The sequence below is a fragment of the Vicugna pacos genome, chromosome 11 (assembly GCF_048564905.1).
Source record: "Vicugna pacos chromosome 11, VicPac4, whole genome shotgun sequence".
In the NCBI taxonomy this organism is placed as follows: Eukaryota; Metazoa; Chordata; class Mammalia; order Artiodactyla; family Camelidae; genus Vicugna; species Vicugna pacos.
In genome coordinates, this window is record NC_132997.1 from 73,333,010 (window position 1) to 73,349,855 (window position 16,846).

Consider the following 16,846-nt stretch of genomic DNA (forward strand, 5'->3'; position numbering starts at 1 on the left):
TTATTTTTATATTGTGGACTTTAAATAGTAAAGATGAATATTTACAGATTTTACCCTTAAGAAGCTTACTTGTCTCTTAAAGGAGGGGATAGACATTTATCAAAACACTAGGATACAGGTTAGAATGTGAGAAGAACCAGGAGAGGTATCACACCTAACCCTTGTGTTTTATCCTTAATGCAGGGGATGGATAAGTTTTATCTTTAAATACCTGGAATGAGTAGGTTTTACCCCATATAACCTGCATATTATATGCAAATTCACAAAATATTTTTCTTTATATGTTAGTGTGTTAAGGAATGTAAGTGCAAGAGGTGTTCCTGGAATTCCGTGGCTTATTAATGCACAGAAGCTTTTTGAATGGGCAAACGAAGTCAGAATTGACCCCAATCATCCAGAATATTCTGATTTAGTGGAATTTATTATGGTAAGTTATAGCAAATATTTGTACTGTAAATACATTCTGTTTCTCAAACTCTACCCTCTTATATGCCTCCACAGTTTGTAGTATATTTTTCTAGGTACTAGGAGACATTAAAGGTAAATCTGAGGACAAATACAGTTTTCAACCAGTTTACAGCATTGTAAAGGCAGCTAGAAAATTCAGCAACTGAAATCATTACTACCTTAGGCCTGATGACTAGTACTCTGCCACTGTTTAATAGCCCTCAGAACATCCTGCAGAATAACCAGGCTAACATCCATTGTCCATGTACTGAGTGCCAGCCATGTTATTAAATCCTGAGGATTATAAAGATGATTTATAGACACACTCAAAGACTTAACTATTTGTTCACTTCTCCTCCTCTTCCTTACAGCCAACAGAACTGCTTTGTGTGCTCCAAACATACCTTATTCATATCATTCCCTCTGCTTCGGAGGGCACCCAAGGCAGCTGTCTCACCCACCCTGCAAGTCTGATAAATGCTTTTTCTCCCCCTAGCCCTCATGTTAACTTTTTTTTTCTTCTTATAAACTCTTGTGGCTCTAACATCATTCTGCCTTTTACTCTAGTTATTCATTCATGTGTTTTATCTTTCCTTGTGGAACTACAGCTAATGAATCTTTGTCTCTCTTATGGCAACTAGCAGGTTTCCTTGCGTGTACTCACTCACATTTGCATTTATTGAATAAAGCAATGCATAAGTAGATTATTGTCTCTCCAGTTCAGAACTCCCAACTGATGTGCTGAATTGATTGTATGTGTATAGAAATACTGACCCTCTCTCGACTTTTAGGGCAACGAGAAACAAAAAGTGTCATCTTTTAACCCAGTATGCAATACAGATGTTTTCATTTTCTACATAAATCATGACCAGGAAAAGGTTAAGAAGCTACAAAGGCTGGATTCTTTTTTTTTTTCAGATTCTATCTCTGTACAAATTCAGTTGCTCCATTTCCTATTTATATTGCAACTCTCATAGCTCACTTTTGAGGGGGGAGACTATTTTGAAATAATTCTGAATTTTAAAAAATTAATATTTTAAGTAAGGATTTTACATTATTTATGTTTTACAGTACATAAAACATAAAGGACAGGATATGCCGAAGTATTTTCGTCTTGAACAGTTGCAAGATGAATTTAACTTTGTTTCTGAAGAGGAAATGAAAAAGAGCAAACGTTTCCAGCTATTGCAACTGAGAAATGCAGGTCAGGTAGATGTTTCCCTTCTGCAGCAGATGCCCCTCTATGACAGAGAGATTCCGGATGTAGTCTTCCAGGTAACTAGGTTTCTATTTGCATATAGCTTATTCTGTGATAAGTTAATGTTTTGCTGCTCTAAATCTATGTTAATTCCTTTCTTTTTATCAACTGATAACCTGTAGACAAAAAATTTCCCCTTGTCTTTAGACATTAGAAATGTACAGATCTCCAGATTTCTTTGCCACTTAGTTGTTATTCAAACAGCCTATTTTGCAGCCAGAATACTTTAAGTATATTCTAAATTTTTGTAAATATTGTGGTTTTTTAAAAATTATAAAATGCATCAACAATTTAAAAGCAATTTGGGGGAGTAAGGGAGAGAAAACGCTACCACGTTAAACTTACACTTGATTGTAAAGCACATCTCAATTTCAGGAACTTTAAAATGTGGAAACAAAAAAGAGAAAGGAAAATTAGCCTTATGCTGTGTGGTGGTGGCGTGCTGGAGCCTGTTGGCACCAGCTGGTGACGGCCTATTGTGCATGTCTCTTTCCAGCTCCACCCTCAGTGAGTTCACATTGGTTGCTTTAAATGTGTTGCTGGGGGGCTATTTACACCATAAATCAGCAAATGCTACAAATTTGGGCTTCCCCTCCCACTCCCAGAGAACTGGCTGTTGAATACTTACCAGCACACTGCTAGTCTTAAAAGAGCGGAATTATAAGCACTAATTCCTAAAGAAATAACCAGCTGTACTAATCCTAGCGCTTGAGCTTGCTAAGACATGGTTCAAGAAGAAAGAAACTAGTGTTCCATCTCTGAAGAAAATGACTGCGCAGTAGAATTACCACTGTAGGGTGATGTCAGCCAACTTAGATAAGGATACCAGATTCAGATGAAGGGTACTGAGATTTATACATCTTACGAGTCAGAAAGAGTGACTGCCTTATACTAAAATACGTTATGATAGATTTATTAATTTAACTCTGGTGAATTATTGTCAATTGATAAGAAAAAATGGATAAACTCTCTGATATTTGTTTTCATTTTTATTCTGGACTGAAGGGGAATTGCTATAAGCCACTTAATATTAAAAATAGTAGAAGTTATTTTTTAAAATAGTGTGTGTTTGTTCTTGTTGCTGTCACTCAGCCGTCCTTTAGCTTTTTATACCCTAATTTAGAGGAGACACGAATAAAACTATACAGGATCATTACATTTAAAACTCAAACAGTAGTGGAAAGACACTCATGGTCTGAACCAAAGGATCATCTTAGAATCTCTTCTGGTGTTGCTCAGAGGTGAAAGAGGAAATGTAAGTCAATGATTCTTCAATGACGATGCCATGGCACCACCAGTTAGCACATATGACTATTATAGTCATATACAGATAGGATTTGCAGACAGCTTATTATTTTTGCAAACATGGGTGACTAGAAATATATGTATTCACAAACAGACCAGTTGGCATTTGGCTTTGGAAAGCATTGCTCAACTTTTAATTATGATTCATCTCCTGTTTTGAGACCGTAGGAATTTCTGTTAGTAAACTGCAGGGGGAAGGCCTTGGCTCAGAATGGCTGAAAAGTTACTCGGTTTCCTCTTGCTGCTTCTCTCGATGATTGAATCCAGTTCTACAGTTTCATAAACTGCTTTGGGCAATGCACAATGCTCAGCATAATTGGGGATATAACATCATAAAAAAAGAACAATTTCTGCTTTTGAAATGAGGGGCTTTGCTAACTTCCCTTATCTTATACAGACTATTTATTTGGAGAACAGGAAAGAAAGGAACCCAGTTCGTTTTCTGAGGTTTGCTATGACCTTCATACCAAAATTGGGCAATGAAAGCAAGAAATGACCATTTTAGGTCAATTTCACTTATGAGCCTAGATGTAAAATTGCTAATAAAATGTTAACAAACTGAAAAGCAATATATTATGTGTAAATATATAATTACACACCATAACCTAATAGGGCTTATTTCCAGATAACAGAGCTAATTTAATTAAGGAATCTATTAAATAATTGACCACATTAACAGCATTAAGGAAGGAAAAAAAGATACTCCCCTTAATAAATGCCCAAAAGGCATTTAATAATTTGCTTATTCATAATAAAAGCTCTTAGCATCCTAGAATCAGTAGAGAACTTCTTTAAACTGATTAAGAATGTTTCAACATTTTGGTTTTTCTGCTGATACAAAGTGCTTTGAAAAGAAGTGTTTCCAGTAAGTTGTAGAATTGAAGGAGTTGGGGGAGAAATAAGGAGGGACCATCTACACCCACTGGGTGATTAGACTGAGTTTCAGATTTAATTAGCCAAGGATGCAGAAACATAACAGAAGCAGGGCAGAACACAGGGCAGGACAGCTGCAAGAAATTTTGATGCTGGTTTTTCCTGGGCTCTGTGATGGGGAAAGTAAGCTTCTTGTGACATGTCCACATACAGTAGGGTGTTGCCAGAGCCAACAAAACAGGACAAAATAGAACAAAACAATCTATACAAAATAAGCAAGGTTTATTACTACTACCCTAGAAGAATTAATATGTACAAGGTAAAGGCACTTCCATTTAAGGGAATGTTTACAAACATTGGAATCTTCTGGTTCTTGAACCTAAGTCAAGATCATTAAATAGAGGCCATAAAATAGAGCCAGTGCCCAAGTGTCTCTGAGCAAATTCTCTGTCTCCAGCTTTCCAGCATTCTGTAAAACCTGTTCCTTATAATCTGTTCCTTAACTGTGATTCAGTGCATTATTATCTGTGTGGCTCTGAAACTGTTTGGTATAATGCTCACCATCAGAAATCAATTTCCTCATAGGCTCCTACACAAACATTAAACTTAGTGGCTAAACATCAGTTTTCCCATTAATCTCAGCAACATAAGGATGTCCACTATCACCTCTACCAGTAAGAGCCAATGCATTAAACCAGGAAGGAGAAAGGAAAGAAGAAAATTAGAATTGGAAAAGAAGAGACAAACTATCCTTGTTTGCAGAAAATACATTTGTCTACATGGAAAACAGAATCTACTGTGACAGCAAACTGTCACAACTAATGAAGTTGTTGAATAAAATATCCAAGCATGAATTTAAGCATGAATAAAATATCCAAGCTATTTAAGCATGAATAGCTGCTTCTTTTATTTGAAAAGGAGAACTGTACCCCTACAATGGAAAAATCTAGTTGTCACCATCTTGACTCAGTGATCCAACTTAATCTTATTAAGTGTGTAGGCAGAATAATGGCTCCCTAAAGATGTCCACTCCCTAACGCCCAGAATTTGTGAATACGTTATGCTACATTGCTTAAAACTGGGGGATTATCCTGGCGTTAAGTGGCACCGCAAGGGAACAATCAGACAGATCTGAAATGTGAGACAACTGGCTACCAAGTACAACTGTTTTTCTCTGTACATTTTGATCTTTTTAAAGAGTCATTATCTTTTAAAAAGGAGGCAGAGTATTCTAGATTAAAAGAAACTGAAGACACTTAATCAAAGGCAGCATATGATCCTTAATTAGATCCTGGTGTTGGGGGGCAGGGAGCAACCATTGGTGAAATTTGGTTATTAGAATACTATATAATATTGATAGTTAAATATTAGATATATTGGGAAATTGTAAATTTTGTTGTCTGTGATTCTGGCATTGTGGTTGTGTAGAAGCATGTCCTTAGTTTTTAGAGATTATGCTGAAGTATTTATTTAGGAAAGAAGTGTCATGGTGTCTGACTATATGCCATGCACTTTGCAGATATTATTTCAGTTAAATCTCACAACAATCCTGTGACATAGGTGTTGTTATTAGTAATAGTAATATTATTATTACAAAAGAGGAAACTGAGGTCTGCAGTAGTTAATCAGCTTTTTGCCAATCCACCCCAGAAAAATTAATTTCATTTAGTAAACGGCAGGGCCAACCTGAATCTGATTACGGCCTCCAGAGCCCACTCTCTGGGCCGTTATATTGTACTACTTCCCATTTCTTTTGTTTCCAGCAATTGCCAGGTAAATGAACGCATGAAGGATAGTTCTCAGTTGTCTTCACATTTTCTTATAGTTTTCTCAACTGCAATTTTTTTTCTCAATCATTACTGTTTTAAAAGATGAATAGACCTCCTTCTAGGGGCAAACAAAATATAGTCCTAACCGTTCTTAGCTAATTCTCAGTGGGAGAACCTAAAAGAAATTCTCTTCTTTCTTCCAGTATCTCCTACACATGAACTGGTAAGAGTAGTTAATATTTTATTGCAGCATATATATCATATCTAAATTCTGTTACATTCAAGAAGTGAAACTAATTTAATTCTCTGTTTATAGGAATATGAAAGCCAGGTGGAGAAGGATATGTCCATTTCAGATGTGAATTCTATTATCGCACAAAGGATTAATTCTGTCAATTTTCTGAAAAAGGTAACAACAACAAAATAGTACTATCAATATGTTTGCATTTACTTTTGTGAAAACTGGTCTGCTGGATGCCCAGTACTGTACTCTTCCCAGAGAGTCAGCTGTTAAGATACATTGTTGATGCAACAGTTACTTCAATTGATGGCAAACCCATGGTTAAATTATATCCCAACTTTTTCTGTCTAAATGTGGACATTAAAGACTTCCCATCGCTTTTTGACCCTAAAATTCACTTTGAGAAATAATGCCAGCTTTTGCCTGAATCCCTAATTTTTTAAATAATTCATAAATGACTCCTTAGACTACAGCAGTTCAGGGGATGAAGGGATGGAGGAGCTACTAGGAGACAGAAACTATTAGAGGAAGACATATGAAGACAAATGAAAAGTCAAATATTTACCACACATCCTAACAAAGCCTAAAACACGTTTGAGGTGGAATCCAGTTTCACTCCTGATTTCCTTCCACTGACCCCTCATCACTCTGCTCCAAGCTTCTGGAGTGCAGGAACTATAAGTCTGCAATGCCCAGCACGGTACCCTTCACTCAGAAAATGCTGAGAAATGTTTGAGCAATTAATGAAATGATGGATAAAACTGCAAGGCTACGGAGGTTTCTAAGGCTTATTCAGGAGTATAATCTACATCCTTTGCTGTAGCGCACCAGAGCAGTCAGTCTTTTGGGGTAACTTGAAAAGAAGCACAGAGCTATGGAAAGATCTAAGAGAAACACACCAGATCCCTCGTGGGGACAGGTGGGAAGCAACCTTGAGCAACTAGGCAAGTGTGTGAAGACCTGTTCCAGCCACCCTCTGCATTTTGGGCAAGTAACCTATTCAGTGAGTCCCACTTCGTTCTTTTGTAAAAACAGACAATAAAAATGACTACCTTGCTTTACTTCTGAGGTAAGGGGTAAATGAGGTAAAACCTCAAGCGCTGTGCTGGTTTGTACTGTGTTCCTGTGAGAGGGTGGTGCAATGCAGACCACTGTAGCTATGGCAGGCCTGAAACAGCACCTCACTTTTGTCACTGGCAGGTGTTTTTCCCACTCACCCTTGCTCCTCCTACACCTTCTTTATTGCTCCATATTTTAAAAAAAAGTTGGCATGTGATTTAATAATGAGCTCTAACTGATTTCAGACAAAATAGACTTTAAAACAAAGGCCATAAAGAAGGACATTTTATAATGATTAAAGAAGTGATACAAGATGAAGATATTACACTCGTTAATATATATGCACCCAATATAGGAGCACCTAAGTACATACAAGAATTACTAACAGAGATAAAGGGGGATATTGATGGGAATACAATCATAGTTGGAGATTTTAACACTGCATTAACATCACTAGACAGATCTTCCAGACAGAAAATAAACAAGGCAACAGAGAAATTAAATACTACAATAGAAAAACTAGATTTGGTGGATATTTTCAGAGCTTTACACCCCCAAAAAATAGAATATACATTCTTTTCAAGTGCACATGGAACATTTTCCAGGATCGATCATGTACTTAGAAACAAAAGAAACCTCAACAAATTTAAGAAGATAGAAATTATCTCAAGCATCTTTACTGACCACAATGCCATGAAACTGGAAATCAACAACAGGGAAACAAAGGAGAAAAAAAGAAAAGCATGGAGATTAAACAATATGTTACTGAAAAACAATGGATCAATGAGGAAATCAAAGCTGAAATTAAAAAATACCTTGAGACAAATGATAATGAAAGCACAACCACTCAAAACCTATGGGACACAGCAAAGGCAGTGCTAAGAGGGAAGTTTATAGCGATACAGGCCTTCCTCAAAAAAGAAGAACAATCTCAAATAAACAAGTTAACCCACCACCTGAATCAATTAGAAAAAGAAGAACAAAAAGCCCCAAAAAGCAGCAGAAGGAAGGAAATAATAAAGATCAGAGAGGAATTAAATACAATAGAGATTAACAAGACCATAGAAAAAATCAACCAAACCAAAAGCTGGTTTTTTGAAAAAGTAAATAAAATCGACAAACCTCTGGCCAAACTCACAAAGAAGAAAAGAGAGAGCACAAATTAGCAAAATAAGAAAGGAAAATGGAGAAATTACAACAAACAAAATAGAAATACAGAATATCATACGAGAATATTATGACAAACTCTATGGAACCAAACCGGATAACCTAGAGGAGATGGACAAGTTTCTGGAAACATACTGTCCACCAAAACTGAATCAAGAAGAAACTGAACACTTGAACAATCCGATCACTAGAAAGGAAATAGAAATAGCAATTAAAAACCTCCCTACAAATAAAAGTCCAGGACTGGACGGCTTCACCGGGGAATTCTACCAAACATACAAAGAAGAACTCATACCAGTCCTTCTCAAACTCTTCCAGACGATTGAAAAGGAGGGAATACTCCCAAACTCATTCTATGAAGCCACCATCACCCTGATACCAAAACCAGGCAAAGACACTACAAAAAAAGAGAATTATAGGCCAATATCACTGATGAACATAGACGCCGAAATCCTCACCAAAATTTTAGCAAATAGAATCCAACAACACATAAAAAAGATTATACATCATGACCAAGTGGGGTTCATCCCAGGGACACAAGGCTGGTTCAACATACGCACATCAATCAATGTAATACATCACATCAACAAGAGAAAGGACAAAAACCACATGATCATCTCAATCGATGCAGAAAAAGCATTTGATAAAATTCAACACCCATTTATGATAAAAACTCTCGCCAAAGTGGGTATAGAGGGAACGTATCTCAACATAATAAAAGCTATATATGACAAACCTATAGCCAGCATAGTTCTCAACGGTGAAAAACTCAAAAGCTTCCCACTAAAATCTGGGACAAGACAAGGATGCCCACTATCACCACTCCTATTCAACATAGTCCTGGAAGTCCTAGCCACAGCAATCAGGCAAGAGAAAGAAATAAAAGGGATCCAAATTGGAAAAGAAGAGGTAAAAGTGTCATTATATGCTGACGACATGTTACTATATATAGAAAACCCTAAAAGGTCCACAAAAAAGCTACTAGAGCTGATCGAAGAATTCAGCAAGGTAGCAGGTTACAAAATTAATGTTCAAAAATCAGTTGCCTTTCTTTACACTAACAATAAATCAACAGAAAAAGACAGTAAAGAGACAATCCCCTTTAAAATAGCACCCAAAGTAATAAAATATCTGGGAATAAATCTAACCAAGGAGGCGAAAGAATTATACACAGAAAACTATAAACCATTGATGAAGGAAATTAAAGAAGACTTTAAAAAATGGAAAGATATTCCATGCTCTTGGATTGGAAGAATCAATATTGTTAAAATGGTCACACTGCCCAAGGCAATCTACAGATTTAATGCAATCCCTATCCAATTACCCAGGACATATTTCACAGAACTAGAACAAATCATAATAAAATTTATATGGAACCATCAAAGACCTAGAATTGCTAAAGCATTACTGAAGAGAAAGAAAGAGGCTGGAGGAATAACTCTCCCAGACTTCAGACAATACTATAGAGCTACAGTCATCAAGACAGCATGGTATTGGTACCAAAACAGACATATAGACCAATGGAACAGAATAGAGAGCCCAGAAATGAACCCACAAACTTTTGGTCAACTCATCTTCGACAAAGGAGGCAAGAATATACAATGGAATAAAGACAGTCTCTTCAGCAAATGGTGTTGGGAAAACTGGACAGCAGCATGTAAAACAATGAAGCTAGAACACACCCTTACACCATATACAAAAATCAACTCAAAATGGATTAAAGACTTAAACATAAGACAAGATACAATAAACCTCCTAGAGGAAAACATAGGCAAAACATTATCTGACATACATTTCAAAAATTTTCTCCTAGAAGAAATAAAGGCAAGAATAAACAAATGGGACCTAATGAAACTTACAAGCTTCTGCAGAGCAAAGGAAACCAGAAATAAAACAAGAAGAAAACCTATGGAATGGGAGAAAATTTTTGCAAGTGAAACCGACAAAGGCTTGATCTCCAAAATGCATAAGCAGCTCATACGACTCAATAAGAAAAAAATAAACAACCCAATCCAAAAATGGGCAGAAGACCTAAACAAGCAACTCTCCAAGGAAGACATACAAATGATCAAAAAGCACATGAAAAAATGTTCAATATCACTAATTATCAGAGAAATGCAAATCAAAACTACAATGAGGTATCACCTCACACCAGTCAGAATGCCGCCATTCAAAAATCCACAAATGACAAATGCTGGAGAGGCTGTGGAGAAAGGGGAACCCTCCTACACTGCTGGTGGGAATGCAGTTTGGTGCAGCCACTATGGAAAACAGTGTGGAGATTCCTCAAAAGACTAGGAATAGACTTACCATATGACCCAGGAATCCCACTCCTGGGCTTGTACCCAGAAGGAAATCTACTTCAGGATGACACCTGCACCCCAATGTTCATAGCAGCACTATTTACAATAGCCAAAACATGGAAACAACCTAAATGTCCATCAACAGGTGACTGGATAAAGAAGAGGTGGTATATTTATACAATGGAATACTACTCAGCCATAAAAACCGACAACATAATGCCATTTGCAGCAACATGGATGCTCCTAGAGAATGTCATTCTAAGTGAAGTAAGCCAGAAAGAGAAAAAAAAAATACCATATGAGATCGCTCATATGTGGAATCTAAAAAACAAAAACAAACAAACAAACAAAAACAAAGCATAAATACAGGACAGAAATAGACTCATGGACAGAGAATACAGACTTGTGGTTACCGGGGGGGGGGGGTAGAGGGTTGGAAGGGATAGACTGGGGTTTCAAAATTGTAGAATAGATAAACAAGATTACACTGTATAGCACAGGGAAATATACACAAAATGTTATGATAAATCACAGAGAAAAAAATGTGACAATGAGTGTGTATATGTCCATGAATGACTGAAAAATTGTGCTGAACACTGGAATTTGACACAACACTGTAAAATGATTATCAATCAATAAAAAATGTAAAAAAAATAATGAGCTCTATGTCTTAGGAAATAAAGAGGTGTTTTTACTCATGAGAAAAGAGAACATATATCCTTCTTATGCCTTCTCTTCTTTTCTGTGTGTGAGGAAGCCCAGGAGGGAGGGCGGCAGAGGATCAGGAAGGTGCTAAGAGAGTAAGTGTCTGAGGATACTTGAACTTCGTATTAGAATCCTGGGAAGGAGCTTTAAGAAAATGAGATTGGGTTTCAGCTCCTTGTGAAGACAAGTTCAAGGGATAATTATTTTGATTACAGATTCTGGAATACTGGTTTGACACTGAAGGCCTAATAGGGTCATAGGTGTTTAAATCCTGCTGTGGGAGGAACTCATGGGACTGTGAGTTTTGTGCATTGAACTTCTGGCTGTGTTACTGGGGTCAGTGGTGGCTGAGGCCAGGATTGCAACAGTAAAGTCCCAGCAGTCTCAAAGATTGCCAGATAAAGTTTTGCTGAAATATTTGCATGCAAAAGGCCAGCAACATCTCCTCAATCTGTCCTTTTCATTAATTTACTTGATAAATATTTACTGAACACCTGGCTATGAGTCAGACATTATACTAGACATTGGAATTATAGCAGTAAACAAAATAGACTAAAATCCCTGACTTCCTAGAGGAGGTCGTTCTAGTGGGGGAAGTCAGATAACGAATAAAACATTGGTGTGTTAGAGAGTGATGTGTCCTATGAAAAGTAAAGTAGGAAGAGGGGACAGGAGTGTGTGTGTGTGTGTGTGTGCGCGCGTGTGTAGGGGATGGGGTGCAATTTTAAATAAGGTGACCAAGGAAAGCCCTTGAGAAGCTAACATTTCCGCAAAAGACCTGGAGCTGAGGGAGGAGCCATGGAGTTTTTTGGGAGAACATCCCAGGCTGATGGAGCCACTTGTGAAAACTGTGAGGAAGGAGCCTGTGTGACCTGTGGGAGGAACAGCAAGGAGCTCAGACTGTGTGATGCCGAAGGAGCAGAGGAGAATGAGAGACAGACAGACACAGAGAGCATGAGTGAGGGCACTCAAGCCCAGTGATGTGGCCAGTGGGGGGAGAGGTGTGGTTCACCTTCAAGGGAAACAATTTGTTACCCATATGGCATGGTAATTACATTTTTCCCACTCTTCCACCACCCCATATTCCTGTCTAATTTAAGCAGATCATTAGGCTCTAGGTTACATTATCTCCAGGATGATTTGTGGCAGAACAGAAAGCAGAAAACTGCCTCCAGACACACCTCTTTCTGGTTTCATGTCTGAAAGTCTAAATCTGTTGTGAAGGATAAATTTAGAGGAAAAACAGAAGGATTTCCCCAAACTTAAAGAATTTCTGAGTCCTTGGAGGAACCAAGGTCTGTGGGTTCTGCAGGTAGCAAGGGCTTCAGGGAATGGCTCTGTTCAAGCACTGAATATTTTACCACGCTGACAGGATGAGAGCTGAAAGTCAGAATAGGATGGACTCAAAGGAAATAACAGAAATGTGATCATATTTCTTTGAGTTTGTGGATCAAGATTCATGTCCCTACAAGTTGCTGTTGTAGAAACACATTCATAGGGTTATCATCTCTTTTGGGGAAGATTGGTTCTGTCCACGTGTACTGAGAGTTAGGTGGAAAAAGAGGTGAGAGTGACATTGATGAGAGCGTTAAGAATGACTTTAATAACGGTAGCATACAGAACCATACTCTTACTTATCTAATCCCCTTTCATTCACTGCTTGCAAAAAATAGGAGAAAAAAATAGTGACACCAGTAGTGTCATATATACTTAATCTTAAAATATAATCTATGCATTTCTTTAAATTCTAATTTTTTTTGTAGATGAGAAGGTTGATAATGAGAGGAATTGTCAAAGTTAGCAAATTTAACTTATCAGATATTGTGGCCGATTATGAAGAAATTGTATCTGCAAGGTATATACTAAAATTATTATTATTTAAGTGTGCAATATAAAGCTTTAAGCCAATACCTTCTAAGTCTTCTAATAAGTTCTCTATTTTTACAGTAATTAAATTAATGCTAAAAAATGCAGTTGCAAAGCATAAAGTAAAATATAATGACTTAAATATATGTGATCATTTTAAAATTGCATTTTGGACATATCTATATGATATGTTTTTCAACTGTATAATATTCTAGTTTTTAGCCCTCTCCTTATTGATATTTTTTAGGGCAAGAAAGAAAAGTAAAAGAAATGCTTTTATCCCAAGTTAGTTTTGCCATAAGATTTTCCTGTCCTGAGACTGCTACCAGAAAATCGTTGATGGTAGCACCACACACTAAGCCTATAATCTCCCCTTTCAAAACTGAATCCTCAGCCATACAAGGGCTCCGTGATCTACAGGCAGCAGTTGAGGGAGAATTTGGCTGAAGCAACTCAGTTTTCATACTGTCCTATCTGAAACGTAAGGGTGGGAACAGGAATTAGGCATGCTCTGTTTCTGGGAAACCTCCCTGGGGTCACTTGCAGATTCTTAGTATTAACAGTACGGTCTGATTTGGTTTAGGGAGCTGAACTCTATTGTGTTTTATTTTCAGTCTTTGGAGGAAGATGGGTGTGACCATAAAGCTATAATTCCATAGTTTTGTGTTGCAAGGGTTGGCAGCATATTTAACTAACTCCTATTTCAGAACCATATAGAAAAATTGAGTATCTAACCACTTTCAAGAGAGAGATTCCTGAAAAATAAATGATCTTTTGAAATAACATCATCTTTCATGGAATACCTCTCCATGCCCTTGTCTCTTCTTGGACCATGTACCCAAAGGACATAGAGCCATCATCTTCTCTCTTAACATAGCATCTCTTCTATGTTCAGAAAAAGACTCTTTCCTTGGGTTTAAGGCAAATGTCTCCCCTCCACAATGGAGAGAACGTGGTTCAGAATAATGGCCTTATTTATAATAATTAATTTAAAAAACTGGTATCTTTCAAATCTTAGCTTGTCTTGTATATATGTGGCTGATCATTTTTTACTCTTTAGCCAGTTGACACATGCAGTTTGTAAGCTTCTGGAACGACGAAGAAAGTTAAAGCCTCAGAGGAAAGACAGGAAAAAAGTGGCTGCACAGACAATTTGTGATGGAGACATCAAGATTCTTGTCAGAATACTGAGAGCTTATAATATTCCAACGAGGAAGACAATAGTTAATAGGTAAAGCAGTATGTACCATTTTTTGGAGTTGCAAAAGATCAAAAAATCTGTCTTAAATGTAAATCTCCATACTATCTTCTTAGTAAAACTTTGCGCTTTGTTAATGTTCCACATACAGAAGCTGAATAAATCTTGAAATCTTCATTTGGATAGTCAAACTTACTGTCACTGCCATGTACTAAAAGTTTTCAGACGTTTGGGATGTCCGAAGGAACTTTAACATGTATATTTTTGGGTGGTACATCACATAAATGCCTTCTGTCCCTATTCCCTATTGTGAAAACTTGTTACGCTGCTATTGCCAGCTGCACTGTTCTCTGCCACTGTGCCCTCACAGTACTGGAAGTAGAATGCTGGAGAGAGTAGGTTCTGTTGTGCACTTGTCATTTTAGGTGACTTCTGCAAAAATCAGATTTTTCCCATCTTTTCTGCAGGTACTCAGTGGGTTTTATTTGTGTTTCTTGGACAAAGGCTATGTGGGGTCAGATGGCCAAATGAAGGCATCAGGAATATTAAACGCTCTTGTATATACGGCATATCCTGAATACCGAATGTCTCGTGTGTTTAGTCTCATGTGTAACTCATATGTTATGAATATTTAGTACCCAGGTATCTCAGGAATATTATGTATCTCTCTCTATGTTTAACACATATGTGCTCTACTTGCTCGTTTACCACATCCCATGAACTCTGCGCATGAAAAACAAATATTTTGCTTATTAGCTACTAATCTACGGTAAAAACCTTTTAAAGGTTTTGCCTATGTTTTATAAAATACAACCTTATTTATAATAGAATTTTTATCCTCAAAACAAATGCCCATTTCAAGGCTGTTTTGTGAAATAAGGACATTATAAAATGACCACCACTTTCTATTAGTAATCAAACTGTAATAGAAAGAATATTTTAACACCAAAAATAAGAATAATATCGTCTCAAAGTATTACTTGCCTTATTTTTCTCCTCTTGCTGAGGATCAGTGAAAACTTTATCATAGACTGGTTCGAATCCATAGTTCATTATTTAGGAGCTACCCTTTCAGAGGAGTGATTATCAAATATGTGTCTCTAACCACCGACGATATGAAGATCCAGAACAAACCCTGTAAGATCCGGGGTAACTGAGTTACACATTTCTATAAACATAAGCAAAACCCCACCCACTCCCACCAAAACTAATATTAAAATAAGTTAAAGTGTATATCTCTATATTGTTTTTCCTGAAGAGCCTTGGATATGCCTACTTACTTGATATCATCCATGTCTGGCCTCAGGCAAAAAGAAACAATCAAATCAGTAGCCTCATATGGAATCTTAAATGAGGTAAGTATTTAACTCTTCTGTAAAGTGCAGTTTTGATCATGTTTACCTTGAATTGCAACTAGCCCCTAATTAGTCTCTCCATCTCTGATCTCTTGGGCTTCTAGTTTACTCTCCATCACACAGGGAAGGTGCTTTTTATGAAATGTAATTCCTACCATTTCATTCCCTTCTCCTTTGCTCTCAAGATCTGTAGAATAAGATGCAAGCTCCGTAGAATGGCGACAAAAATCTGTAATGGTCTGGTTCTTACCTACCAGTCGGCCACGTTTCTCTCCACCCCACAGCAGTATCTGTGCTTGGTCCAGAAGGCCCCTGTACATGTCCTTCCCTCTGCCTGGAATGGCCACCGTGCAGTGCAACTCCAGGTTACCGGCCACATGAACTACCATTTAAAGTTTCAGAGCCCAAGCCCAAGCAACGTTTTCTCTGTGACATTCTCCTTGTCCTCACCCCAGAAAGTTAATCATTCCCTCTCTTGCGTAACTGTTATGCCTGGAATATATTTCTTTTATTTCTCACTTTTCATTTCAATTATTTTTTTATCTGTTTATTTTCCCCTGATAGACTTAAGATAAAAATCCTTAAGGGAAAGTTCCATATACCTTTGGTACCTTTGATCCCAGCAAAGTAGTACCTGATATTGAAGAGGGTGAAGAAATGTTTATTAAATTAATGAATAAATAATGGTTATTTGAAAAAACTAGAAAAAGTAAGTTATCTAGTTGTCAGCCAGTAACTAAGTAATTCCCTAGTCTGCTACCTTTTATCAACTATATAAAATATTACAAAAATCTAGTCAGTGTTTATTGTGTTTCAGGATACTGTACACCCTTTTGTCGAAGTTTCCTTTCAGCACACTGTATACCAAACCAGTATTGCAAGTGGATCTCATCCATGCTGGAATGAAGAAATTAAAGTAGATTTTATGTAAGTGGGAATCTGTTTTTCCTCAACTCCTAAAAAAAGAGCAATAACAAAATTATTTTCTTGAGCCATTTATTGAAAATAATGGTTGAGACAGGCTTAATTTTAAGCTTTTAAATTATGAAATATTTCTTACATATGTGTTAATACATAAAGTATATATAAATGTAAGTTCTGAGGGAAAATGATAAAATGAATACCTGTATATCTACCATCTAGCTTGAAAATGGAATATCACTAGTATTTTTGAAGGCCCCACTGTTCCAATACCTAGCTGTATCCCCTTTCCTTCCCCTCAGATGTAGCAACCATGAATTTGTGTTTATCACTCCCTCTCTTTCTTACTGATTTTACGTCATAGGTATTTATCCCTAAC

General features: G+C 37.0%; 1 protein-coding gene across 15 annotated transcripts in view; it reads left to right on the top strand.

The window, feature by feature from the left end:
* The window catches only part of CC2D2B (coiled-coil and C2 domain containing 2B), a 91,814-nt gene that overhangs the window by 46,714 nt on the left and 28,254 nt on the right, over positions 1–16,846 (top strand). For 14 of the 15 annotated variants that reach the window (XM_072971688.1, XM_072971681.1, XM_072971691.1 and 11 more), the window contains 7 exons: positions 289–427; positions 1,519–1,722; positions 5,969–6,061; positions 12,891–12,982; positions 14,054–14,224; positions 15,450–15,546; positions 16,364–16,473. In XM_072971688.1, coding sequence (XP_072827789.1) covers positions 289–427; positions 1,519–1,722; positions 5,969–6,061; positions 12,891–12,982; positions 14,054–14,224; positions 15,450–15,546; positions 16,364–16,473 — 906 coding nt within the window. Of the gene's footprint in view, positions 1–288; positions 428–1,518; positions 1,723–5,968; positions 6,062–12,890; positions 12,983–14,053; positions 14,225–14,590; positions 14,659–15,449; positions 15,547–16,363; positions 16,474–16,846 lie in introns of those variants that run through there. The other variant, XM_072971695.1, reaches the window with a different exon arrangement.